The sequence below is a fragment of the Raphanus sativus genome, chromosome 5 (genome assembly GCF_000801105.2).
Source record: "Raphanus sativus cultivar WK10039 chromosome 5, ASM80110v3, whole genome shotgun sequence".
Taxonomy (NCBI): Eukaryota; Viridiplantae; Streptophyta; class Magnoliopsida; order Brassicales; family Brassicaceae; genus Raphanus; species Raphanus sativus.
Genome location: NC_079515.1, coordinates 38,183,028 through 38,210,320, shown reverse-complemented (window position 1 = coordinate 38,210,320; position 27,293 = coordinate 38,183,028). Strand labels below are relative to the sequence as shown.

The 27,293-nt window shown below is 37.3% G+C and overlaps 4 protein-coding genes across 10 annotated transcripts; 3 read left to right on the top strand and 1 right to left on the bottom strand.

Annotated features, from left to right (window-relative positions):
• The first annotated feature begins 2,182 nt into the window (after positions 1-2,182).
• LOC108862254 (regulatory-associated protein of TOR 1) lies at positions 2,183-10,577 on the top strand. The gene is made up of 23 exons (XM_018636324.2): positions 2,183-2,908; positions 3,299-3,401; positions 3,506-3,588; positions 3,671-3,829; positions 3,918-4,034; positions 4,145-4,302; positions 4,534-4,688; positions 4,789-4,933; positions 5,017-5,095; positions 5,182-5,283; positions 5,486-5,569; positions 5,663-5,773; positions 6,130-6,483; positions 6,553-6,736; positions 7,099-7,665; positions 7,755-8,066; positions 8,152-8,278; positions 8,540-8,664; positions 8,761-8,906; positions 9,011-9,112; positions 9,411-9,496; positions 9,577-9,658; positions 9,841-10,577. The coding sequence occupies exons 1-23, from the start codon at positions 2,606-2,608 to the stop codon at positions 10,177-10,179; spliced, it is 4,023 nt and encodes a 1,340-aa protein (XP_018491826.1). The 5' UTR covers positions 2,183-2,605; the 3' UTR covers positions 10,180-10,577.
• Positions 10,578-10,707: 130 nt separating this feature from the next.
• On the top strand, positions 10,708-12,595 carry LOC108858955 (F-box/kelch-repeat protein At5g51250-like). Its single transcript, XM_018632798.2, is given in 2 exon segments — positions 10,708-11,543; positions 11,546-12,595. Coding segments are annotated over 2 exon segments (1,023 nt in total). The 5' UTR covers positions 10,708-10,837; the 3' UTR covers positions 11,863-12,595.
• Positions 12,596-17,714: 5,119 nt separating this feature from the next.
• LOC130512738 (uncharacterized) lies at positions 17,715-20,097 on the bottom strand. The gene is made up of 2 exons (XM_057011014.1): positions 19,683-20,097; positions 17,715-18,555 (listed from the first exon to the last, which is right to left on the bottom strand). Exon 2 carries the CDS (start codon positions 18,553-18,555, stop codon positions 17,878-17,880), a length of 678 nt encoding a protein of 225 aa, XP_056866994.1. The 5' UTR covers positions 19,683-20,097; the 3' UTR covers positions 17,715-17,877.
• A 682-nt stretch (positions 20,098-20,779) lies between these two features.
• LOC108861773 (uncharacterized) lies at positions 20,780-27,245 on the top strand. Of its 7 annotated transcripts, XR_008946483.1 has the most exons (27): positions 20,781-21,142; positions 21,220-21,291; positions 21,385-21,428; positions 21,532-21,643; positions 21,731-21,802; positions 21,880-21,942; positions 22,042-22,119; positions 22,226-22,318; positions 22,442-22,561; positions 22,684-22,767; positions 22,977-23,186; positions 23,281-23,328; positions 23,594-23,830; positions 23,967-24,070; positions 24,275-24,519; positions 24,813-24,881; positions 24,988-25,052; positions 25,150-25,319; positions 25,399-25,477; positions 25,566-25,809; positions 25,900-25,945; positions 26,021-26,129; positions 26,191-26,253; positions 26,363-26,471; positions 26,579-26,728; positions 26,925-27,033; positions 27,108-27,245. XR_008946483.1 is itself a non-coding variant. In XM_018635725.2 (25 exons), the coding sequence occupies exons 1-24, from the start codon at positions 20,834-20,836 to the stop codon at positions 26,444-26,446; spliced, it is 2,820 nt and encodes a 939-aa protein (XP_018491227.1). In that variant the 5' UTR covers positions 20,781-20,833; the 3' UTR covers positions 26,447-26,471; positions 26,579-26,853. The 7 variants fall into 7 exon arrangements, 2 of the variants coding, with proteins under 2 accessions (XP_056867302.1, XP_018491227.1); XR_001950900.1 differs by lacking the exon at positions 27,108-27,245 and having other exon boundaries at positions 26,950-27,090; XR_001950899.1 differs by lacking the exon at positions 27,108-27,245 and having other exon boundaries at positions 26,925-27,090.
• Positions 27,246-27,293: the final 48 nt, after the last annotated feature.

Sequence of the window (27,293 nt, the reverse complement as noted above, 5' to 3'; positions counted from 1 at the left end):
TCTAATTATTTATTAAGAATAATAAAGATTTTAAACGCTCTAAATTTAAACGTGAGAGCGAAAGAATTATTTTAGATAACAACACAACACATAAGAATTATCTTATTTTTAAACTATTTTATATCTTATTTTTTAACCTCTATAATAGAAATAATTATTTTAAGATAAAAGTACAGTATATAAGTTATCTTATTTTATTAAAAAAATAATATGATTAATATAAATTCGTTTTAATTATATATACAAATTCATTAAAGATAGTATCGATATTAAGGATAATAACTAAAGAGAAATTGCCAAAAATACCATTTTCATAGTACCACTTTTCATGTTTACACTAACCACTTTTACCACTACTTTTAATGAAGGGTTTAGATTTGAACGTTTAGGATTTAGGGTTTAGATTTTATGTTTTAGAGTTTAGATTTGATGTTTTAGGGTTTAGGGTATAAAGTTTAGGGTTTAGAGTTGAGGATTTAGGGTTTATAGTTGAGGTTTCAGGGTTTAGGGTTTAGGATATTGAATTTAGGGTATATAGTTTAGGGTTTAGGGTTTAGAGTTGAAGATTTAGGGTTTAGGGTTTAGAATTGGGGGTTTAGGATTTAGAATTTTGGATTAAAATTTTGAAAAGCATATAAAAACAAAGATATAAGAGTCTTTAACATTTTAATAAATAAGGTATTTTTGAAAATGTGTACTTAGTGGTGGTAAAGATGAATAATGGTACCTTCAAAGTGGTATTTTTGAAAATTCCCCATAACTAAACAAACATTCAAACAGAAAAACTTTGTTGACAAACAAAACATTAATGTATAATGTATAAGATAAGAACATTTTCTATCTATTGTTATTTTCAGTTCTAAAAGCAGAAATTTCTGTTTTCCTATAAAATATTATTTTTTAATTATAAAATCATAATTATAATGGTCTTTTAACTTTAAAACTTTAATAATTATAGCTAAAATGCACTTTTGGAAATTACTTTTTATATAAAAATAGAATCACAATTTTCTTTACATAATAGTCTTTTAAAAGAATTTTAATTTAAACAAAATCATAATTCCGTGGAATTCTTGAAAACGTGTTTGGAAAAGAAAATACAAATATGAAGTACTTGTCGTAAATAAAAAAATATTATAATTTCAAAATATTTTCTTTTGGAGGTAAATATTTTGAAAATATATTTAAAATATAATTTTCATTCCTAATAAAATATTTTGAAAAAATAAAAACAAATAAATGTTAACTTTTCTACTTAAATGACTAATAATTTTTTGCAACTGAATAATAAAAACAAAATACCCCAAAAATTACTTTAACAAAAAATATAAATAAATTTATTGTTATTGCTTATATACATCGTTAATAAATTTAATAACTTATTCAATGACAGATTACGTTTATAAAAATAGAAATATATTTTTTATTTTTTATTAAACTATTTTAAATATTTTAGTTTAATGACAAATCCAATTATTATATGTTTATATATATTAATAATTCTAAAAATTAACAAATAAGAAAGAAAAATATAGATAAACATAAATATAAATACATGGAATTGTATTTTTTTTTCAAACACGTTTTCATATAATTTTTTGAGATAATATTTATAATATAATTTGAGATACTTTTTCAATTTATTTTTAAGTTCTCCAAAAATATTAGATCTTAATTTTTTATTTTCAAAATACATTAATTTTTTTTTTTCTGCTAACAACACAGAATATACAAGAATTATCTTTTTATTTTTAAAATATATTTTAATTTCTGAATAACTTTTATTATGACAGTTTATTGAATTATCTTGTTTTAAAAGTTTAAAACTCGTTTGTATTTATGGCTAAACTTTATAATATTAATTTATAATCAATAGTCTAATCTAATAAATAAATTTAATCATTCATTAAGGGTAATATCGATATTAACCGCTCTAACTTTTAACGTGAGAACTCTGTTGTGAAAAATCACTTCGCAAATAATAGTATAGATTGAGAGAAACCAAGTTGAGGTTGTATTTATTATTTTTAACCAGAGAATCTGATACAATTTACAATTTACAATTGAATCATATCTTCACTTATTAATTACACTAATTAAATACATTCGGATCTCATATTAATAGCATAAGATAAAAATTTCGTTATATAATCTGACACGATTTTCACATCTCAAGAGGAGGGTAAAAAAGAGAAGTGGAAACAAAACGCAATGCGTGTTTGATGACTTTCCCTTTGCCTCTCTCTCTCTGACTAAATCGCATCCTCACTTTCTCTCCTTCTGCCGCCACCACCACCACCACCACTGATTACGCGCCTCCGCGTCCGTCTCAATCGCTTCCTCTGTATTCCTAGGGTTTCCGCTACTGTTTCTCTATCCATCTGATTTGTTTTTTTTTTTAATCTTCCGAGCTGGATTCTCTGCTCTCGCGCCGCTGGTTCAGCGGCTTTGTCGATTGATCTGTGTCTGTTTCGATTCTAAATTGATTCCCGATCCTCGCCCAATCCGAACCAAAACCTAGGGCTGAGTGATTATTCGATTTGAGAGGGATTTCGAGTGCGGGGGGTGTTGTGTTGTTGATTCTCAGGTGTGTTCTCCGATTTGGATGGCATTGGGAGACTTAATGGTATCTCGGTTCTCGCAATCCTCCGTTTCTTTAGCCTCCAGTCACCGCTACGACGACGAGGACTGTGATTCGTCAATCTCTTCGCGGAGGAAAGACTCCGAGGCTGCGAGTAGTAGTATCTACGGAAATGACAGCACGACGGAGAGAGCCGCCACCAGCATGGCGTACTTGCCTCAGACTATCGTCCTCCGCGAGCTTAGGCACGACGCCTCCGAGGCTTCTGCGCTCTTGGGGACTTCCGATGGCATTGTGTTGGCTCCCAAATGGCGGCTTAAAGAGCGAGTAAGTGTTTGCTACTCGTTACGTTATGTAGACTAGGTTATGGATTGATCTTTTCTGTTTAGTGTGATTGGGATGGAAGAGGACCTTAGAACAAGTACATCATAGAATGTTTATGATATCACACAATCTGCTATTGTTCCCTACTAGGTCGTGTGATGTAGCTGAGGAAGTTTTTATTTTTTGAAACGAACCTTAAAGAATCAAAAGTAAAAATAATGGCACCGTGAATCCATGATGCACGTTTTCACTTATTCATAATTCATAATGTATCTTCAAAAGACGATATAATTTTCCCAGCATAAGCTAAATCAGGCATTTATTGGATCTGTTGCTAGGTGAATTCTTGTTAATCTCATGCTCTCTACCGACTTTTATTCTTCTTCTTTGCAGATGAAAACAGGATGTGTAGCTCTAGTTCTGTGTTTAAACATTACTGTTGATCCGCCGGATGTTATAAAGATATCCCCTTGTGCAAGAATCGAGGCTTGGATAGGTTGAAACCTTGGGCCAACTAGTCAACCCTATTACACTCTTTTCTTTTGTGTCTATTTTCGTTGTCGCTACAATCAATTTTCTTTCTCTTTTATTTGATGGCAGACCCATTTTCCATGGCCCCGCCAAAAGCTCTCGAGACTATTGGGCAAAATTTGAGCACTCAGTATGAGAGATGGCAACCAAGGGTGATTATTTATTGCCCCTGCACCCTATCGTTATTGTTTTGTTGATTTGCGTTTTTCATTTTTATTTTGCAATCTCTCTCAGGCTCGATATAAGGTTCAGTTGGATCCGACTTCAGATGAAGTCAAGAAGCTTTGCTTGACTTGTCGGAAATATGCAAAAACCGAGAGAGTTCTATTCCACTATAATGGGCATGGTGTGCCGAAGCCTACAGCTAATGGTGAAATTTGGGTATTTAACAAGGTCTGTTCTTGCTAGCTTCTCTACTATCTACGATGCTCTTCTTCCTTTTCGTTTGTACCACGTGCTGATTGATCCTGTATTTGAGCAGAGTTATACGCAGTACATTCCGTTGTCAATCAGTGAGCTTGATTCCTGGTTGAAGACACCGTCCATCTACGTTTTTGACTGCTCTGCTGCTAGGATGATTCTTAATGCCTTTGCTGAGGTAAAGGAAATAACCACTCTACTCATGTTGCACATCCTCGTGTCAATTTTAAGACGTAATTCTGCAATTGGCGTTCTATAAATTGATAATTCAATTATTCCTCATGACAGCTTCATGATTGGGGCTCGTCTGGTTCCTCTGGATCCTCAAGGGACTGTATTATACTTGCTGCTTGTGATGTACATGAGACACTTCCTCAGAGCGTTGAATTTCCAGCTGATGTTTTTACTGCTTGCCTCACGACACCTATTAAAATGGCGTTAAAATGGTAAATCATATTTTCACCTCCGTTTTTTTCTTTCTGCTTACTATGCCAGGTTTTTTTTTGATTTTTTTTTGATAAATATGCCATGTTTTCTTACTACAAAATGTTCGTTAAGTTCCATCAAGCTACTGTATATAATCTTCGTTAGTATTTTTTTGTTGCGTTTGATTTATACCCGTATGGAACTACTAGTTCAGTTTACCAGCAATTCTTATAAGAGGCTTTCCATTGCAGGTTCTGCCGGCGTTCTCTTCTAAAAGAAATCATCGATGAATCACTTATTGACAGGATTCCTGGACGCCAAAATGACCGTAAGACATTGTTAGGGGAGTTGAACTGGATTTTCACGGCAGTGACGGATACAATTGCATGGAATGTACTTCCTCATGGTATTGCTCCAAACTTTTCGAATAATGTATTAAGGCCAAATCTCTTTAATGACTTATTTGTATTTCTGTGTCCCTCATGAATGTTACTTTTATACTGCAGAACTTTTCCAGAGATTATTCAGACAGGATTTGTTGGTCGCCAGCCTTTTTCGAAATTTCTTACTTGCTGAGAGAATAATGCGGTCCGCAAATTGTAATCCAATATCTCACCCTATGCTACCTCCTACGCATCAACATCATATGTGGTATTCGAGAAGAACCCTATTCTTCTGTTAGATACAATGTTATGTGTCTTGATTCCCTCAGCTAGTTGTTACATGCTTTTCAGGGATGCATGGGACATGGCTGCTGAGATCTGCCTTTCTCACCTTCCCCAACTTGTTCTGGACCCAAACGCAGAGTTCCAGGTTTGTTTTGTCTGATGTAGTTTCCTTTTAATTGTATAAGATGTCATTTATCTTGATGATAAAACTTGCTTCTTTCCTTTTTCTAGCCAAGTCCATTTTTTACTGAGCAACTGACAGCGTTTGAGGTGTGGCTTGATCATGGATCTGAGCATAAGAAGCCACCAGAGCAGTTGCCTATTGTTCTTCAGGTGCAACCTAAATTTCTGTATTCATTTCTATTTTTGTTGTATGTCTCTGTGAGAAAGAGAACCATATTTATTTTCTCATTTTTGCATGGTTCTATGTGGAGTTGACTAAAGAAATATTATTTGCTTCCTTCTGGAGGTTCCATCAGAGAATCGTTTGCATATTACTGTCATAGCGTATTTTATAGACTTTGATTTGCTTCAGGTGTTACTTAGCCAATGCCATCGGTTTCGTGCTCTTGTGCTTCTTGGGAGATTTCTTGATATGGGTTCATGGGCCGTGGATCTGGTATACTTTTTAGTTTGAACCCCCTTTCCCTTTGCCTTACACATAGTTTCTTCTGGTTGTATGTCTTTACACGTGAAGTGAATATTCTTCTAGGCTTTGTCTGTCGGAATATTCCCATATGTGCTGAAACTTCTGCAAACAACAACAAATGAGCTAAGACAGATCCTTGTTTTCATATGGACAAAAATTCTTGCACTTGATAAGGTAACTTTTTTTTTTTGCGTTCCATGAGCTATTATCTGCTTAGTTTCTATGGTAGTGTCATCCGTCTACTTGTTTTTTTTAAAAAAAAATTTGTGGGCTAGTTTCTACAGTGGTTATCTTCTTAGTGTGCATCTGTTGTTTATGGAGAGTGCCTATAATGGAACTCTTATGTTTTCCATCTAGTTATTTTGAGATAAATGCTGAATGGCACAAATTGACCATCTAATATTTACTTCATATCTAATAATTAGTATCATATCCTTGAACATCAGATTAATCTCCGGCCATCACACTCTCGTGCTGCTTAAGCCTTCTCGTCTCAGTCTTTTATTGACTGGTCTCTCTTTTTTTTTCAGTCATGTCAAATTGATCTTGTGAAGGATGGAGGCCATACATATTTCATAAGATTTCTAGATAGCTCGGGTGCATTCCCAGAACAAAGAGCTATGGCTGCTTTTGTTCTGGCTGTCATTGTGGACGGACACCGACGAGGCCAGGAAGCATGTCTTGAAGCAAATTTGATTGGTGTTTGTCTGGGGCACCTTGAAGCATCGATACCAAGTGATCCACAGCCAGAACCATTGTTTCTACAATGGCTTTGCCTTTGTCTTGGAAAGTTGTGGGAAGATTTTATGGAGGCCCAAATAATGGGTAGGGAGGCAAATGCTTTTCAAAAGTTGGCACCTCTGCTTTCCGAGCCCCAACCTGAGGTGAAGCTCAGATTTCTTCAAATTATCCTTCTTTGTTGTGTAATTGCTGACCATAACATTCCCTTGCAGGTAAGGGCTGCTGCTGTTTTTGCCCTGGGTACCTTAGTTGATATTGGGTTTGACTCTAGTAAAAGTGTTGTGGAGGATGAATTTGATGATGATGAAAAGATTAGAGCAGAAGAAGCTATCATTAAAAGTCTCTTAGATGTTGTCTCAGATGGGAGTCCACTTGTCCGGGCAGAGGTTGCTGTAGGTACGCAAATCATGCAACTCTTGAACATTCATGATCTCGGGACTGTGGGTTCCTAAATAGTTATTTAACTTCAGAGCAAAAAAAATTCTAACCTAATGAGATACGTCTCTCCTACATTTTATTAATTGATTTACCTTTTACTGAATTTGAATAACTCCAATTTACACATGCATATTTATTTGTTGCGTTAGCTAGAGAGACTGATATTTTCTAACAAAATACATCCTCAAAATCACATTGTTCTTCGTTTAGAGAGTTCATATGTAATTTTGTGCATTTTCCATTGAAAAAGTCGAGCTTGCTTACTTTTATTTCTTTCCTATTTGATCCCCATGTCTTATCTGTTTTTAATGTCTCTACAGCTCTTGCACGTTTTGCCTTCGGCCACAAACAGCACCTAAAGTCAGCCGCATCTTCATATTGCAAGCCTCAGTCAAGTTCTTTGCTTACTTCGCTCCCTTCAATAGCTAAACTCCATGATGCTGGGAGTGCAAAACTTGTTTCTTTACACATGAGTCCTCTGACTAGAGCTAGCACTGATAGCCAACCAGTGGCTCGTGAGGCCAAGATCTCAAGCAGCCCTCTTGGCTCGGCTGGGCTGATGAATGGATCTCCATTATCTGATGATTCTTCGTTACATTCTGATTCTGGAATCATGCATGACAGTGTCAGCAATGGAGCTAGCCATCAGCAAAGACTATTGGATAATGCTGTTTATTCGCAGTGCGTTCGAGCTATGTTTGCCTTAGCTAAAGACCCATCTCCACGTATTGCAAGTCTCGGGCGGCGTGTGCTTTCTATCATTGGAATCGAACAAGTTGTTGCGAAACCCTCGAAGCCAACTGGCCGATTAGGGGAAGCCGCAACGACATCTCACACTCCTCTTACTGGCCTAGCTCGTTCATCCTCATGGTTTGATATGCATGCAGGTAGCTGTTCATGTAGTGAAATTTCTTCAAGTTGTACTTTCCTTTATTGAGTGTTTGTGAATTTGATCTTGCATTGTTGTTGACGACAGGTAATCTACCCTTAAGTTTTAGGACTCCTCCGGTCAGCCCTCCTAGATCAAACTATCTACTGAGGAGAGTTTGTTCGCTAGAGTTCAAACCTCATCTGTTGGGTTCACCAGACTCAGGATTGGCTGATCCGCCTTTAGGCGTCAGTGGATCTGAAAGGAGTTTGCTCCCATTATCAACTATCTACAGCTGGAGCTGTGGCCACTTTTCTAAACCGCTTCTTGGTGGGGCGGATGCTAGTCAAGAGATAGTTACCAAAAGAGAAGAGAAAGAAAAATTCGCACTCGAGCATATTGCAAAATGCCAACATTCCTGTAAATAGCTTGTCTTTTCATCTCTGGTTTGCTCTATACCTGTACTAGTCACTTGAACTTAACTACAATGCTTTACCTTGACCAGCTATTACCAAGCTCAGCAATAATCCTATTGCCAACTGGGATACGAGGTTTGAAACGGGAACAAAGACAGCTCTCCTTCACCCTTTCTCTCCTATTGTAGTTGCTGCAGATGAGAATGAACGGATCAGGTATGCACAGCTAAAATCTGGATCTTAGATCAGTTTCTTGCTTCCAGGTTGACCTGTTTGCTAGAGTACTGTCTAGTTACCCCTAAACAAAAGGTGTTCGCTTTTGAAGCTAGATCTAATTGATTAGATCTCTCTGTCTAGTATAATCATTTAGAAAAGCTCCCCTCGTCGTTCTTAAAGTTTGATCTTCTTCGTGACTTTTTTTTTTATTTTATCGAAATGCATATACGCACTAATGACTTTACTGTATTTTCCTCTCAGAGTCTGGAACTATGAGGAAGCAACTCTTCTCAATGGCTTTGACAATCACGATTTTCCAGACAAAGGAATTTCAAAACTCTGCCTCATCAATGAACTTGACGACTCTTTTCTACTTGTTGCATCATGTAATATTCATCTCTTGCCACTGTTTACGAATTGATTGGTTATAGCTGCTGAGAAATGGTATGTATGTTTACACGATCTTCTGGAAATATGGGTAGGTGATGGGTCGGTCCGGATATGGAAAAACTATGCAACAAAGGGTAAACAAAAGCTTGTTACGGGGTTTTCTTCAATTCAGGGTCACAAGCCCAGTGCACGTGACTTGAACGCTGTTGTGGACTGGCAACAACAGTCTGGCTACCTGGTTTGTGATTGTTTTTTTTTCAAGCTTTGCAGTGCTTCATTTGATTGAAGACTTGAAGTTATGAAAAGCTGTTTTTGTTATTTATGAATTCTGGTATTTAACAGTATGCTTCTGGGGAGGTGTCAACAGTCGCACTTTGGGACCTTGAGAAAGAACAGCTTCTCAGATCTATTCCCTCTGAGTCAGAGTGCGGGGTTACAGCACTTGTAAGTCTACATGACCTTATCTTTAACATATAAACATTCTAGAATGTCATGATTTGCTACCGATCGCTTATAATCAATCAAACGGATTTATTTAATCAAAGGAGTAATATACGGATGCTATTGTCTGCTAGTTCCTTTTTTTGTATCCAAGTTATTGATTGTTTTTTGGGCTGATCTTAGATTATTCTTTGAAAGCAAAATTGTGTGGGTATGTTGATACTCTGCAATCTCAGGAGGAAACTAATAATACATCCAGATAATATGTATAAATTTTCCTTACTGAATGTTATCTTTGTAGTCGGCTTCTCAAGTGCACGGGGGTCAACTTGCTGCTGGTTTCGCTGATGGATCTTTGAGACTCTATGATATTCGGTCACCTGAACCGTAAGTTGCTTTATAGTTCATTCCTGAACTGCACATTTACACAAGAACTCCATCACTTAATATAGTTTCTCCTATTGAAGGCTTGTCTGTGCGACTAGGCCTCATCAGAAAGTTGAAAGAGTGGTTGGACTCAGTTTCCAGCCTGGACTTGATCTCGCAAAGGTTGGAAGCCAAAACTTCTCTGAACTGTTCCTTTTTGAGACTCTATATAAAGTATTTTTATAGTTCGGTTTTAAAAATAAATCTTGGTTCGGCTTGGTCTGGCTTACATGCCCACGCCTATTTTGAAGGGTTTCTCAATTCTTTGTCGCGTTCCTGATGCCAAAAATTATTCTTTTTTCCAGGTGGTGAGTGCATCACAGGCCGGTGACATACAGTTCCTTGACCTCAGAACAACAAAGGACACATACCTGACGATTGATGCACACAGGGGCTCGCTCACGGCCTTAGCTGTTCACAGACACGCTCCAATAATTGCAAGCGGATCTGCAAAACAGCTAATTAAAGTGTTCAGCCTTCAGGGAGAACAACTGGGGATAATCCGCTACTACCCATCCTTCATGGCCCAGAAGATTGGTTCAGTGAGTTGCCTCACTTTTCATCCGTACCAGGTTCTGCTTGCAGCTGGAGCTGCGGACTCATTCGTCTCTGTATACACCCATGACAACTCACAAGCAAGGTGAGTCGCACACCGTAAATCAAAATGTTGCAATTGTTATTGTGATAAAAAGAAAAACAGAAGCAAAACAAAGTCCAGTCCAATCCTGGTCGGGTCGGTGGTAAAGTGGTTTATAGTTATTCGTTAGCCTCCGTTGAAGTTTAGAAAGGATATCTCTAAGTTAACAACTGATGAAGGAGGGGGCTTCACCAAATAAGTTCTCTATCTCTTCCCTATGCCAACTCAAGTAAATGGTATCTGTAAATAGTTTCACTGTTTCTCTTATTTTACTTTTTATTTAGCATGTTTCATTGGGTGTGTGATTTTCTTTCCTTTCTATTAAATCTTAAAAGTCTTTCCGTTTCTCAATTTGTTTCAAAATGGTAAAAGTAAATTGTGAAAGAAAAGTTTGCATTTTATTGATATCTAGTGCATTGAAAAGTTGTGTGTTTGTTTGATTGAATTCAGAAAAAGGCAAATCACTTGGCATTTTCAGGCTATTCATTTACGGTTGGTCTGCGCCATTTTTTTTTTCGTTTTATTTCGAAGCGGTCACTGAAAGATCTAAAAGAATGGAAAGTTTTAATACTATAAAGTAAAAGAATGGAAATTCATAAAACAACCATAGGCCGTGATATAGAGGTAGTTTGATCAGCTGCCATATTATTTTTTTGATCCCGTCAATGTCGTTCCCGGAAAAGAGAAGTAGTGAAAAGAAGGAGCAACCGCCGAATCCGTCACTACCCGATGATTTGCTATTGAGCTGCTTCGCCCGCATCTCAACGTTGTACTACCCGTCTCTCTCCCTCGTCTCCAAAAGCTTTCGGTCTCTCCTTATTTCACCGGAGCTTTACAAGGTCCGCTCACTCTCCGACCAGACCGATAATTGTCTCTACGTGTGCATACGATTCTCTTCCGGCCAGGGACCTTCCTGGTACACCCTATGCCGGAAACCTGACCAAACCCTAACCAAGTCATTGTCATCTTATGTTTTGGCTAAAGTCCCAATACCAAACTCTCCTCGTGCGTCCTTTAAAGGTCTCGTGTCGGTCGGTCATAATATCTACAACATTAATAGCGGACCGGTCTCGGTACTAGATTGCCGGTCTCACACATGGAGCGAGGCTCCAAGCTTGCGCGTTGAGCTCCCTTCAGTTTCCGCTACCGTCATTGATCGAAAGATATATGTAGCAGGTCGTTCCAGAGATTCCGAGAATTCGTTACAAGTGTTCGACACGCAAACTCGAACTTGGGATCCTGTAGCCATCCGGTTAAGAGACGGATTCCACAAAAAAACCACATCTGTTGACGGATACTTACACGTGGTGGCTAAACAAGAGGTGGTTGCTTACGATCATAAGAAAGGTAGATGGGGACTGGGCAGATCGAGGATGGATTGTTATATGGATTTGCTTATTGCGAGATAGACAAAGTACTGTACTCTGCTTCGAGGGGAGTGTTCAGATGGTTTGACACTAAATGGGGAAGGTGGAGAAAGTTGAAGGGCTTGACAGGACTTCCTGAGATCACTTGTGAAGCTCGTGTTAGATTGGCTGATTATGGAGGAAAGATGGCGGTTTTGTGGCACCAACATTTGTCTTTTTATAATCGTTTCTCACCTAAGAAGATGATTTGGTGTGCGGAGATTTCACTTGAAAGGCGCAACAACGGTTGTGAAATTTGGGGGAAAGTTGAGTGGTTTGATTAGGCCTGGGCGTTCGGGTACCCGTTGGCGTTCGGGTCGGGTTTTTCGGATTTTCGGGTTTTCGGGTTTACGCTCCTAGGTCCCATAGTAAAATTTCATTAGTACGGGTCGGGTTCGGATAATAACACTTCGGGTTCGGTTAAAAATTATATTGCATCCTAAAACCCATAAAGTAACCATATATCTTTCGGGTTCGGGTTATATCGGTTCGGTTCGGATATAACCAAAGTAAAAAAAACAAAAACTTAAAGAAAAACAACTAAATTAATAAAAATTAATCTATCATACATAAAATTGCTAAAATAACAATAAAATGTTAAATCAAGCATGAAAACAAACATTATTTGTAAACAATATACATTATATTATAGAGAGTATACTTGTTATTCCAATGAACAAATTATAAATTACTTATTTATAACTAATTGTGTACTTAAAATATTTTTAATATTGTTAACATTGTTAATATTTATTATTATATATCATATTACCACGAATATTAAATTTAATAACTAAAATACTTATATATATATTTCAAAATATTTATATTAACTATTAGTTTCGGGTTTTTCGGGTTACCCGTTCGGGTTCGGTTAATAACACTTCGGGTTCGGATATTTTTTATACCACCCTACAAAACCCGTTCGGGTATTTTTACATTTCGGGTCGGATAACGGGTCGGGTTTTTCGGTTCGGGTTCGGTTCGGATTTCGGGTTCCGGATTTTATGCCCATGCCTATAATATTCATTCCTCAGACAGTAACACCAAGAACCTTCACTACATGACATCCTGGAGGGAGAGTAAGCACATGATCATGTGCTTACTCTCCCTCCAGGATGTCATGTAGTGAAGGTTCTTGGTGTTACTGTCTGAGGAATGAATATTCGTGCACGTGTGTTCTTTTGGTGTCTGTATGCATTCAACTATGATCATTGTACGTGTTGTTGGCTCTTCAAGACAATAACACTCATAGGAATGGTGCAAATTCCTTCTAGTCTCGTTTGAACCAAATTAAGCACACTTAAAATTGCTTCAGTTTTTTTTCTTCCATGATCAGTAAATACATGAATCATTTATTGCTAAAATAACTAATTTATTTTATAATTTTATTGTTGCTAAAATAACTTATTTATTTATTTTATTTTTATTATATTTTTTGTTTTAGGAAAATTAAAATAATAAGTATAATAAAATAAAAATTAATATTAGAAAATAATTTTAAATATTTAAGTCATCATATCATAATAAAAATTAGAAAAATCTATTATGTCCTAAAGATAACTAAAAATATCAAAAATGTAAAATTTATTACATAAAATTATCTTCAAAATTATTTAATTATAATTTTTTTTAGGAAATATTTTTTAAAATTTTATCAGTAAATAGGCGTGTATATTTTTTTTAATAACGTCTGATTTTTATTAATAATAGAAAGAGTTAACATAATCTTCATGAAGAAGATTAGTTATTATACATGGAACATAATAATGAAATCGATATAAGACATGATTTGAACTCTTTGAGTTGCTAACTTATCAGCAGCTTGATTTGCTTCTCTTCCAATATATTTTTATTGGAAAAATCGCATTTTAAATCCTCAGAGTGTTACTTTCTAACACTTTAAACACTGAAATTTTTTCACTAGCACTATAAACTTTGTAAGTGACATTTTTAGCATAACAAACCTCCAAGCCAAATAGGTGACCGGTACTGTTCATCTTGTGATGAGGTGTCAGTTTTTTATTTTTTAATGATAAAAATAATAAAAAATAATAAAATGCAGAAAAAATTCGAAAAATTCCAAAACAAATTCTAAAAAGTTGGAAGTTCAAAAAAAATCTAAAGTTTCTAAAACATAAAAATTAAAATTTCAAAAATTAAATTTAAAATTTCAAACTGAAAATAAAACAATTTCTTTTAAATATGTTAATTTAAACTTCACTAATAAATTAATTTTTTTTAAACAACTTAAATTTTCTAAATTTTTTTATAAATAATACCAATAGATCTCTTAACAAATATGTAAAATTTACATAACATAATAATAATAGTGTTTTTCTTTTCTATATTTTTAAAAGGTATGTCTTGTTGTAAATAAAGAAGAGAAGAGAATAGAAGATAGGAATTGGTGTATCTTATTCATTGAGTAATGTATCCTTTATATAGGTATACAATAGCTTGGAGACCAAGTACAACTTGGTGAGCAAGTAAACTTAGGAATCAAGTAAATCTAGAACATTCCATAATAGACATCACACAATATTCATAACACTTCCCCTTGATGTCCATTATGCGTGTAAGATGCTATCTCGTTAAAAACCGAGATTGTAATGCCATAACCGTCTAGAGTTTGTAATGCGTTTGGAATACTGCCTCGTTAAAACCTTTCCATGGTAAACCCAAAAACCCAATGTGGTAAAAACGGGAAGCCATGGATAGGAAAAAGAGTACAGCCGCATTACTTCCCCTGAAGTGAACATCACTGAAGGCTTCTCAGTGATCGCATACCAATCTGCTGCATAAGCTTCCTGAGCGTGCATGTTGGTAATGCCTAAGTGAAGAGGTCGGCTGAGTTCTCGCTGGATCTGACTTAGAGTACCTTGACCTCTCCTTCTTTCTGAAGATCGTGGGTGAAGAAGAACTTGGGGAGAACATGCTTAGTCTTGTCACCCTTGATGTAACCATCTTTGAGCTGAGCTATGCAGGCCGCATTGTCTTCGTAAAGAACGGTCGGCTCGTCTTTACCATCCGTGATCCCACATACTGTCCGAATATGGTGTGTCATGAGTCTCAATCAGACATACTCTCTGCTTGCTTCATGGATCGCCAATATATCCGAGTGATTGGATGATGTGGCTGATATAGTCTGCTTGACTGATCTCCATGAAATGGTCGTGCCTCCATATGTGAAAACATAGCCGGTTTGGGACTTAGCACTGTGTGGATCGGACTGGTAACCTGCATCAACAAAATGCTTTCATGATATTCATGGTCCATTCGGATCATATAGTTTATCTCTCTTAGATAAATTCGACCATGAATGTCTTTGTATGTCCATGATCTGTCCGGATCATGACATCATCCATAATCCATCCGGATTATGTTCTTGTCCACTATATATCTTATTCATATCCTTTGACCAAAACTCTTTATGAACTTTTAGTATATGTCCACGGTCTGTTCATGAAGTGGCTATTGTGTTATAGTTTGAAGTTTAATCAAAACTAAGCCACTTTTTGGTCAATAGGACGTTCCTCTCACTTGGATGGTTTAGGTCGGATTTAAGACCTAGAGGAACTGGTCGGAACAAGCTGGACGGGATGGATTGGTCGGGACCAATGATGATTAAGGTCGAACTAGGTCGGACATGATCCTAGTCGGTATGGTTCCCTTTGGTCGTGAATCCGATGGATTCTCAGACCATTTGATCAATCTATTCTTGGTACGTTGGATCATAGATCCCAACATTCATATACGGCTAATGATCTCTACTATAGATCATCGTAGTCTCTTCATAGCCTTTCCAAGAATCAATCATCTTAATCATCCTTTCTTTAAGTATAAACACAAGGAATATATTGACTACTATATGGACTGATCAGAAACGTTCTTATAGAACTTTCTACTAAGCATCACTTAGTCTTATCATATCGTGTGTACATACACGCATGCAGCTGCATTTTAGTCCATGAACAACGCAGGAACGATGTTGTTCTATGAGAACTTCTTTCTCATCTTTCAAGGTATCTTATATTACCTTTATATCCAGTGAGATATCCAATGTCTACTACATCTTTCTTAGATGTCCAGATTTCGATATTGGGTAGTAGCATTCACCACATTAGGAATTTATTTCCTTGTTCCTTAGTCCCTGTGAGTATCCTTGTGTGATCAAGCCATTCCATTGAATGCTTTATGTAGCAACATGTACGACCACTTGTCTGTACTTTCATGTTCTACTGCTCACGATTTTCTTTTCCTCACAAGACTCATCTGTTCACTGGTTAGATGGCGTCTCACTTATGTATTTGGCCAATACGCCCATCTCATACATTCTTTGGGTTTAACTCCACGTCTCATTCTATGAGTACTCTTACGTGGGTTAGTGATCCTCGCATATCTCTTATGCTCAAGTGCTTTCTCTTTATCACTTATGAGTGTGTGTATGTGTCGACACCTTATATAATGTTCCATCGCGTTCTATCGCGTTCTAGACATGATACAATCGATTGAGATTTTATTATTATCAGGATCATTGAATACTTTGTAGTTTGCAAGGCTACATTGTATGATACCTGTACCTTAGGACCGGCCGGTCTTATCTCATTGTCTAGTATAGTTTCTCTTTCATGAACCCGAATCTATCATTATGAGCACCTTAACTTTTCTATTCGTGGTTCATTATATATGGAACATTCTGGTCTATCTTGTATAGACTTTTACAGCAACTTGATTATGTCTCTACTAGGACATTTATATAGTGGTGCTAAGCTGGTATGACTTAGTCATTCTTTCGGGTCTGTCTGGCTATCATTCTTTCTTTGTTTATGGACGTCCAGTACATATATATCTGGTCCGAGGATCTTTGCCAAGACTTGGATGGTTAAAACCATTCCACTTTCACTTTCTATTTACCAGCTTATAGCTTTCTCCATGATGTTGGATAGTCGGATTCATCTTGTATGTAATCCGTGTACCTTGGCCACAATATGATCACCTTTGTTTGGCTCATGGTCTCACTGAATTCGTGGGAGAAAGATCATGTTCTCTTATCCAACATATATTCCCGATTTTCATCTCATCCTTAGATGAGGTATTCCATCCTAGATGGCACATAGGTATGTGGTGGTTTATTCATAGACTCTTAGGATGGTCTATATCTGGATTATGACCCTTTATCATCTTTAGACGGGAATATCTATGCTCACTTTATATGGCCTGATGTATCTTATCTTTCATACATGTATTCTTGTGGTGTACCCAAGCTTATAGACTTTTGAAGTCTCAACCTTATAGGTTATGCCTTATACGGCCAAGCTATAATGTCTTATGGCCTTTGGCCAGACTTATCATGTTCGGGTTTTATAGTATGGTCATGGACCATACGGAGTGTTTATTCTCCCCCTCATGAACATGCTATAAAATACGTTTGTTTGTCCTCACTTAAACGTAATGCTTGGACGGCCAGCATGGTTTTAGACCATGTTACACGAATTTGTGGTCTGGTCATGATCACGGGGTTTTGTCCTCACTACCCTCATGATCAGATTATACACTTTCATGTTGCTTGGAACAATGAAGCCTACTGAATTTTCCTTGTGTACATGTTTCACAACGTGAGATCTTATGGGATAACTCTTTGTGCCTTATTAATCAAGTTTAGACCAGGATGGCTAATCCGGTCATGCCATAAAGTGTATAAATTCGTTGGTGAGCCTTACTGGTTACCTAGGCTTTTATGCCTTATCACACTGATCCTTAGCATAGTATTAGATCAGTAGGGAGAATGTAGTCTCGACCTCTTTTATATGTATGCCTTTGGCGATTTTCATTAGCTAAAGGAACATTTCCTTTTTCTTTACTTTGCCCATTGGTTTATTATTGAAACCATTTTGATGTGGCTTGTAATGCCATTTCGACCTTTACTCCCTCCTCGACCATGATTGGATCTACAACCACGGTTATTGTGGTATCCTTGTCCACGGCCAGTGGGGATTTTGGGTCTCTCTCAATGGGTCTTAGGTGATAAATTTCATGCCTCTTAAGGCCATGCCTTAGGCGTGGTGGTCTAGACATACTCTTCTCGAGTTTTCATTCTCATTTGTCAATCAAAAATATTTTTCAAGCAAATCAATCAAGATAAAAGAAAAACTTTTATTAATGCTATGAAATTTGAATGACAAATTATATTTAAAAGAAAACACCAAATCATAAGTATGAAATCAGAATGTCAAAAGGCTTAAACAATAGCCGGCCAGTCCATAATAACATCTTGGACGTGGCTCACATTTGGTTCTCTATTCAATGAATAAACCAATCTCATCATCTATATGAGTCCACCCGAATTTTCTTTTCTTAGCTTCTTCAGCATCACCGTATATCATCTCACATTGATACTCGGCACTTATCTCCATAACATAGTCGAGTTTGTCGAGGTTGACTTTCCTTTTCTGCTTCTTTTCCTCAAGAGCTGAAAGGTATGAGAGAAGGTCGTAATAGGTTGTGAAACCTTTAGCCTTCTGTGATAACAACACTTCCTTTGAATGGATCGTGTCACGAGTCTTGCTTAACAAGTCATAGTTTGTTATCACTTCACCACATAGTTTAAGACTATAGGTGATTCTCATAAGATCAAAGTGATAGTCATCCACGGATTCATAATCCTGGAACCTCAGAGCCTTCCATTCTTTCATGGACTCATCTAGTAATGGCTCCAAGAACATGGTGTTCAATCTCGACCAGAGATCGTAAGGATCGTTGATGTAACTGCACTCATCATACAGATCCTTCACGAGATGCTTTCTCATTATCAAAACAGCTCTACGCCTTTCATATGCAAGGGTATCATTGCTGTATTTGATACACTTCCCAAGTCCTTTAGACTTTAAATCAGCTGAAGTGTTCATTGCCCAATCAAGGTAATTGTCTCCATTGAGATCAAGGGCTGGGTAATCCGAGTGATGGAGTCTCGACATCTGAATCATATCAAAATGATTTGTGTTAGTACATACAATTTCTGATGCCATTGGCTATCCAAGAAATAAAAGGCAATCGGCCAGTATGTAAACAATAAAGCCATATGGCTTGTGTGACCAATGTCATTCGGCTATTACATAATTAAATCACATTGCCAGCAAACAAATAAGAGGGCCATACGGCCAGTTTGCATTCTCTTTAGAAATTTACTTTCTCATAACTCATCCATCACTTAATCAACTTATTTGATTTATAAATCCCTTGAAAATAGTGGGATGGACGAGTGCATGGTCTAGCCATACCATATGGTATGCTACATCGCCCCATGCGGTTTAATGGTCTAGTAGTACCATTCGGTACACTTCCTCGACCAAATAAAACAGATCGTGATTTAGCTGCACTGTGGTGCGCATCATCCATCACCGGTGATTGTGGATCACTGTGGATCATCGAGGATCACCGTGGATCACCTTGGATCACTGATCATCGTAGATCATCGCGGATCATCATGAATCATAGATCAACGCGGATCATCGTGGATGATCACCGTGAATCACGGGTGAAAAATCTAGTTGCACCTGAGGGTGAACATCATCGACCATTGATTTTATTTTATGGTCTAATCGTACTTAAGAGTACGTATCATCGACCTTTACTTCATATGGTCTAGTCATACCTAATGGTATGCATCATTGACTTAAAAGAAAAATCATGGTCTAGCCACACTATGGTGTGCATCATCGACCAAAAGATGTGGAAAACATTAAACTTATGTTTTGTTTGGACATATAGCGTGTCATCCTTAAAGGGGTATCACTTGTTGTCCATACAAAACGAAAGTCATGTAATCACATGCTTTATATTTTAGGGTTTAGGTTAAACATTGACCTTAAATTTTGTTTGGACATATAGCGTGTCATCCTTAAAGGGGTATCACTTGTTGTCCATACAAAACTAAAGTCATGTAAAACTATTAAGGATTTAGGGTTTTGATTTTAAAATAAACAAGAACTAAAATCAACCAAATCAAATCACAAATTTTTTTAAATCGGAATTTAGATGAAGAGAAGTTTGAAATCTGAATTGCTTGAACCACAAGTAAAGATTAGGGTTCTTGAGATCTTACCTTAATCTTTGCCGATCTTTTCTCCTTGGTTCCTCTTTTAGAAACCTTAAATAATCAACAATGAAAGTTTCAAAGTTGGATTAGTATGAGATCTAAGAACAATAGAAATCAAAATTAAGAGAGATAAGGAGTTGGCGGCTATTAGGGTTTTGGATGATCTTTGACAGCGCGGCTTGCACTGGGAGGTGACGGCGCGTCTGGAGTCGGATTGATGCGTGGTCTGCGGCGCTGGATTTGTCTCGTCAAGAGCTTCAATTTGATATATTACTCGTCGTCTGGATCCTTACGGTTAGAGAGATATGACGGTTTAAAGTTGCGGCTGAAATTAGGGATTTTGTGCTCGCTGGATTTTAGCTAGGGTTTAGAGTCTCGTGCTGATAACGTGTTGTAAATAAAGAAGAGAAGAGAAGAGAAGATAGGAATTGGTGTATCTTATTCATTGAGTAATGTATCCTTTATATAGGTATACAATAGCTTGGAGACCAAGTACAACTTGGTGAGCAAGTAAACTTAGGAATCAAGTAAATCTAGAACATTCCATAATAGACATCACACAATATTCATAACATGTCTCTTATCTAAGAAGTTTCACTCACACCAAAACCTAATATATATAAGAAAAAATCTATTTTATTTAAAACTAACATATTTTTTTAAAAAAAATTGTTATATTTTTAGTTTTGAAATTTTAATTTTTTAGATTTTTTGATTTTTTTCCATTTTTTTGATTTTTCGATTTTCTATATTTTATTATTTAAAAAAAAACTGACACCTCATCATCAAATGAACAGTACCAGTCACTTATTTGTCTTGAAGAACAAGTAAACTTCGTTGGAGGTTTGTTATGCGAAAAATGGCACTTTCAAAGTTTAAAGTGCTAGTGAAAAAACTTCAGTGTTTAAAGTGCTAGAATGTGACACCCTTACGGTTTAAAATGCGATTTTCCCTATTTTTATTTAATAAGTAGTGAAGGGAAAACCGACTTATAAACAGATGATGGGCTAACACTTTTATACCAGATCCGTTCATGTACATGGGCTTCAGGCCCATTTTAACACCTCCACCCACCTTACGAGTAACGATCTTTTTCATTGGCGTATGTTTTGTTTTCGAAAACCAAAGCTTCCTTTTGGAGAAATATCTCTTTCGAGATGGCGTCGTCCATGGCGATCGGCGTCAGCTTGTCGATGAGTAACGGCGTAGGAAGAGGAGACGATGTTACTCGATTATTATCAGCAAAGACACTGAAGCTGAATCAGAAGAACTCAAAGAGCGAGAGGATTTTCACTACGAAGAAGAGACGCCTTGCCTCCAGAGCGATACGAACCGTGTCGAAGTCGGTCGTCGTGGACGGAGAAGAAGAGGAGAAGAATCTGAGAGTTGGACTCATCTGCGGAGGACCTTCGGCGGAGCGCGGGATTTCTCTCAACTCTGCTCGATCAGTTCTCGATCACATTCAGGTTCTCTCTCTAACTTTCGATTTTTTTTTTTTTTAAATCATAACCTTCTCGTTTCGGATTGTCATCATCATCGTCAGGGTAACGGTATAAGCGTGAGCTGCTATTACATAGATGCTCATCTCAAGGCTTTCGCAATTTCCTCCGCTCAGGTTTTTGCTACTGCCTTGCAAAAACATTTCCACAATGTTTCTGAACTGTAATCCATCTTTTAATTCCCTTCTTCTTGTGTAAATGAATTTCAGCTGTACTCGAATACTCCCGCAGATTTTGATTTTAAGCTCGAGAGGTGAGGTATATAGTGATTCTGAGACTCGTTCATTGGAATACACTATACAGTTAGCTGCTGCTGCTGCTGCTGCTACAACGTTTGTTTTCGGTGGTGTGTATAGTCTTGCACAGGGATTCTCTTCATTATCAGACTTGGCTGAGCATCTTGTTTCCGCTGTGGACATTGTCTTTCCTGTTATTCATGGTCGATTTGGTGAAGATGGGGGCATTCAGGTTCCCTTTTTTGTTTTTGCAAATTTTGGTTGTCCTACTTAAATGTTACAGAAACCTAAACCAAATATGATTAATACTACTATGCAGGAGCTGTTGGAGAGTCACAACATTCCATTTGTTGGGACCGGATCTAGTGAATGCCGTCGTGCCTTTGACAAGGTAAATAGTAATATTTTGATCAACCGATAATTCATCTACAGCTTGAGTACTGACTCTTCTCAGTCAACTAATTCCAGTATGAAGCTTCTCTGGAGCTTAAAAAACATGGGTTCATGTCAGTACCAAACTACTTGGTGCAGGTAGTGTATTGTCTCTTTGCCTGCATTCAGTTTCTACCGTAATTATGCATAGACAATTCTACTCGTATTTATTGCTAGTGATATCTTTCTTATTAATAGGGAACTGGAGTAGACGAAAGTGAAATAGCACAATGGTTTACAGATAACCGGCTGGACCTTGAGGTGGGAAAAGTCGTGGTAAGCATCCAGCTTTTTCTCAGACTAGTCATAGACAGTGTTGCCCGGAGACTCCATTTCCTCTTCATTTGTTATGTCTTTTTCTCTACACGTCTCTTTGTTTAAGGTAAAACCAGCTAGAGCAGGGTCAAGCATTGGTGTTAAGGTTGCTTTCGGCGTAAAGGATTCAATCAAGAAGGCTGTTGAACTTATTCTAGAGGTATCCGTTGTTTTGGAGCGTGGACTATCTCTCGATAAAAACTTGGAAGTGGAAGAAAGAAAATATTTTATTTCTGGGATATCTTTACGGCAAGTTTGCTTATTTTCTTCTGCTGTCTTACAGGGAATCGATGATAGGGTTGTTGTTGAGGTGTTTATTGAAGATGGACATGAGTTCACTGCCATCGTCCTTGATGTGGGTTCTGGTTCTGATTCTCGTCCTGTTGTGCTGTTGCCCTCTGAGGTAATCACATTTTCAGTTGTTTTCTAAGTTTCACGGGTTCGGAGCTTGTGCCAGATGTCTTTTTACCCCTTTTGCATGAATCATGTTTACCATCTTACATATCCAAATTCTTATCTGGTCAGGTGCAACTTCAGTCCCATGGCAGTCGTGATCCGGAGGAAGACGCCATCTTCGACTATCGGAGGAAGTATCTGCCGACACAACAGGTACTGAAAGAAACACAGTTTTTGCAATTTTCATACCCGTTATGAAAGGCGTGTCTGGAACACTTTGATGTCTTCCATGCTCTTAAATATGTATTTAAAAATGCCAAACATTCTTTTTCTTAGCGTAATTAATTGGTTTCTCAGCATGTTGAGTTCCAAAATTTAGTACCTTTATTTCCTCTCAAAGTTTGTTTACTAAAAATAAACAGGTCACCTATCACACTCCACCTCGTTTCCCTATCCATGTTATCAAAAGTATCCGTGAAGAGGCATCTCTTCTATTTAAAAAACTAGGTCTTCGCGACTTTGCTCGCATTGATGGATGGTATTTGGCTCCTACTTCAAATATATCACCAGCTTCAAATGAAACATCTAGAGGACGCAAGTCAGGGGATATTATATTCACAGACATCAATCTGGTTAGGCTATTGCAACTTTTTGGCTTTATAATGTACCTGAAGCCGCTATTATACCCTGCATTGTTCTTATAGTAGCACTCGGATACATTTACAGATAAGTGGCATGGAGCAAAATAGCTTTCTCTTCCAGCAGGCTTCTAAGGTAACTAAAGATAGGTGTAACGTTAATGGTTATGTTAACGATGTGCTTCCAACTGTCCCCTACTATGTTCGATTTGTCTTCTCATATTTTGTGAACGTAACCTATTTCTTCCCATCTCCTAAGTACAGTCAAAGGCTGTCTTGATAGAAACTTAAGCTGCAGTGTATTGTTCATTCATTCATACTTTCTCTCATGCATGCCTAGGTCAAGTTATTCGAGCATGCATGACTTGGTTCTATTTAGATAATTAGTTCTTGAAATTCAGGTTGGGTTTTCTCATTCAAACATCTTGCGAACCATCCTCCACCGAGCTAGCTCAAGACTTCCCCATCTTACTTGGCATAATTATGAGTTTAATCATTTGCTTCGAGGTTCAACAACCCTGGAAGCCTCTGGGGACGTCCAGAAAGTGTTTGTAATATTTGGAGGAGACACTTCGGAGCGGCAGGTCTCTGTCATGAGTGGTACAAATGTTTGGATGAATCTGCAAAGATTTGTTGATGTAAGCTGAAAACAATACACCATTGTGTCATTATTAATTCCAGTTGGCATTGTCGTTAACCTGTAATCTATAAGTTAAATCGCAGGCACAACAACATTATCCCTGACTCTGGTGATCTTGTTTTTTTTTTGTGCAGCTCAAAGTAACTCCCTGCTTGCTTTCCCCATTATTTAGCAACTCATCTGGTACATTTCCGGGCAAAGGATCTGATTTGGATAACAGAGAAGTATGGATATTACCGTAAGTACATTCACGGACTCCAAGTAAATATAAAATTACAGTAGTTATCTACAGATAGATCATACAACTGCGTTGACCTCATATACAATACCGCATTGATGACCAACACATAATCGCATTTTACATGCATGCATGAAACTATTTAAACTTTCCTCAAGTTATTGCCTTATCCGTCCACATCAATAATTGTTTGTTTCCTCTCAGCTACTCTGTTGTGTTAAGGCACACTGCTGAGGAAATTCTAGCGGAATGCTTGGAAGCAATCGAGCCTGATCGGGCTCTGTTTACATCTCTACTGCAAAAGCAAGTGATGGACGATCTTATGGATGGTTTGAAGAATGAAAGCTGGTTTGGAGGGTTTGATATAGCAGACGAACTGCCAATGAGATTTTCGTTGAGAGAGTGGATCAAGCTTGCCAGCGAAGCTCAGGCAACCGTCTTCATTGCAGGTCGTTAAAACCGAGGGACTGCAGTGTCTCTTACTATGTATTAACATTAGCAAATATAATAGAATGAGCAAAATGCTATCAACAAATTAAGTAAAAAAGGCCTATTGGCCAAATGGCAAGAACAAAAACAAAATTTGAGGAGGGTGATACACTTTTGTTGAAGCAATGTTGATACCCTCCGGAAGCACTTCTCTGTTAAGACAATGATTTCATTCTGTATTGACTCACCTTTAGTTACTACATCTTTATATTCAGTGTTTCTGAAATTATAATTTTCAAATGCAATGTGACAGTGCATGGAGGAATTGGGGAAGATGGTACGCTGCAAGCCGTACTGGAGGATGAAGGAGTTGCTTACACAGGTTCGTTGCAACTTATGGTACAGCACATACGGTTTCTCTTCAGTTTTCCACATAAAATGTGTCCATCTGTTTGTTTTATAATTCCTTCTCTCTGTTTAAAAAAAAGGTCCAGGCGTACTAGCTTCAAGAACTTGCATGGACAAGGTTATGACATCTCAGGCTCTTAGTCATGTACGAACGGTTACAAGTCAATATGTTGAAAGATACGAGTAATATTTCAGTTTAGTCGAACAAATTTCATTTCTTTTGGGTTTCTTTCAATCAACAGCTTTCAGAGTTTGGAGTTCATACCATAATCAAAGATGTTAAGAGAACAGAGGATATAATGCATGAAACCATCTCAAACATTTGGGATGGATTGATCACCAAGCTTCGGTGTCTGACATTCTGTGTTAAGCCAGCAAGGGATGGATGCTCTACTGGTGTTGCAAGACTATGGTAATTCGTATGCAAAAGCCTTTTGCCATTCATATTCAAGATTCTAGTTTTCAGTTTTTAAGCATTTGTATATGTACAGTTCCTCTGAAGACCTTGCTGTATATGTACAAGCTTTAAAAGATTGTCTACCAAGGATTCCTCCAAACACTTTGTCTAAGGTAAAAAAAATAAAATAATACTCATTCTCTTAGTACAACAACCATAAGGCTTTCTTCACTGATAGTCGCTACATCCACTTGTTTGTAGACACATGGAATGATTGAGATGCCAAACTCTACTCCAGAGTTCTTGATTTTCGAACCATTTGTTGAGACCGATGAAATCATAGTTTCATCCAAAGCTAAACAGCAGCTTTCTTGGAAAGGTACAACGCGGTGGGTAGAGATAACGGTGGGAGTAATCGGAAAGCGTGGTTCAATGCGTTCACTTAATCCTAGTCTTACTGTAAAAGAAAGTGGTGATATATTATCACTCGAGGAGAAGTTCCAAGGTACTCCCACTCGTCTTTCTTTGCTACTTCACTTATTTTTATGAGATTATTAGTCTTAACAAATGTCATATATAATCTATCTCTTCTTAGGCGGCACTGGCATAAACCTTACTCCACCTCCACCAACAATCATGAGGTTTGTTACAAATCTTTGAATTTTTAATAAAGGTAAAATATGTATGTATACCTGATGAGTTGTGTGGTTTTTCAGTATGGACGCTTTGGAAAGATGCAAAAAAGGCATTGAGCTGATTGCAGAAACTCTTGGGCTAGAGGGATTTTCACGGATCGATGCTTTTGTGCACGTTGAAACAGGAGAGGTACACTCTAATATTTCAATCCAAAATCAATTTTCTGGTTCTCATGGATTAAGTTGTGCAGGTGCTGGTTATAGAGGTGAACACAGTTCCCGGAATGACTCCTTCCACTGTATTAATTCAACAGGTGAGGCTTCTGCATTCATATATTATTTTTTCAATCCTGTAATTGATTGAAACTCTCATGATCACATTGATACGTTTTTCGTTTTGTTTTGTGCTTGGAAACTTAATAGGCATTAGCAGAGCAGCCGCCAATGTACCCTCCTCAATTCTTTCGCAAATTGCTCCATCTTGCTTCACAGAGAGAGTCTGAGTAACTTTCACCTTTGAATTTCCGTAGAGGTAAAAAATAAAGAATACATTGTTTTGTCTACTTGATTATTTACATATACAAGTTTTGTAGAAGGCGGGGTTAGGATTAATGTAATGGTACATTTCTTCTGAATCAGGTTTTGGTTAAATATCCGCTGAATCGAACATGGCTAGAGCCTTGCGAGTTTTGGGACCACTATGTAAGGTAATAGATAGTGTTTGTTGCAATCCAAACAAAACGGTGTTTCTACGCAAATCATTCAATACGTGCCACAGCTCATAGAAAGGTGCACCTCCATCTTTGTGCTATCTTAAATTTCTCTAACGAACCAACCTCCACACTCTCTTTCTCTGGAGTTTAATGCACTGCGATCTAACTCATAAATCAAAATCCACCGTCCATTATCAAATATTGCGTTATCTATTTAAATATTACGACAAGACTATTTCTAATCAAAAAAATACACGATCAATTCTAATTAGGCCATAATTAAAACTGGGTGGTCAGGCTCAGACTCAATCCCTGTGATGATGGCTCATATCAGCATTTCAAACTGATTACATACTGAACATTAAATTTAATACATGAAAGGTACGATTCTTCTATGTTTGTATGAATTAAATTCAAGAATTAACAATTGACTACTGATGAATTTTCTGTCACAGATTCTTGGCTAATCATTTTTATTACAAAGTAATCTATCGTACTTTTACAATCCATGATCCATCTGCCATACTTTCTCGAGTTTCACAACTACAGTGTAGTGATAACACAAAATCTACAAAAGAATTGTTATATTCAATGCAACTGAAATCAGGAGGGTTGGATCTTAATGGGTCGAAGGTAGACAT

Bases quoted from the DNA above. Each gene is read 5' to 3' on its own strand.
- LOC108862254 (XM_018636324.2), top strand. From the start codon at position 2,606: ATGGCATTGGGAGACTTAATGGTATCTCGGTTCTCGCAATCCTCCGTT. The intron at 8,907-9,010 runs GTTTGTGATTGT...GGTATTTAACAG, and splicing joins AACAACAGTCTGGCTACCTG to TATGCTTCTGGGGAGGTGTC. The intron at 9,659-9,840 runs GTTGGAAGCCAA...TCTTTTTTCCAG, and splicing joins CTGGACTTGATCTCGCAAAG to GTGGTGAGTGCATCACAGGC.
- LOC130512738 (XM_057011014.1), bottom strand. From the start codon at position 18,555: ATGTCGAGACTCCATCACTCGGATTACCCAGCCCTTGATCTCAATGGA.
- LOC108861773 (XM_018635725.2), top strand. From the start codon at position 20,834: ATGGCGTCGTCCATGGCGATCGGCGTCAGCTTGTCGATGAGTAACGGC. The intron at 22,562-22,683 runs GTAATCACATTT...TTATCTGGTCAG, and splicing joins TTGTGCTGTTGCCCTCTGAG to GTGCAACTTCAGTCCCATGG. The intron at 22,768-22,976 runs GTACTGAAAGAA...AAAAATAAACAG, and splicing joins AGTATCTGCCGACACAACAG to GTCACCTATCACACTCCACC.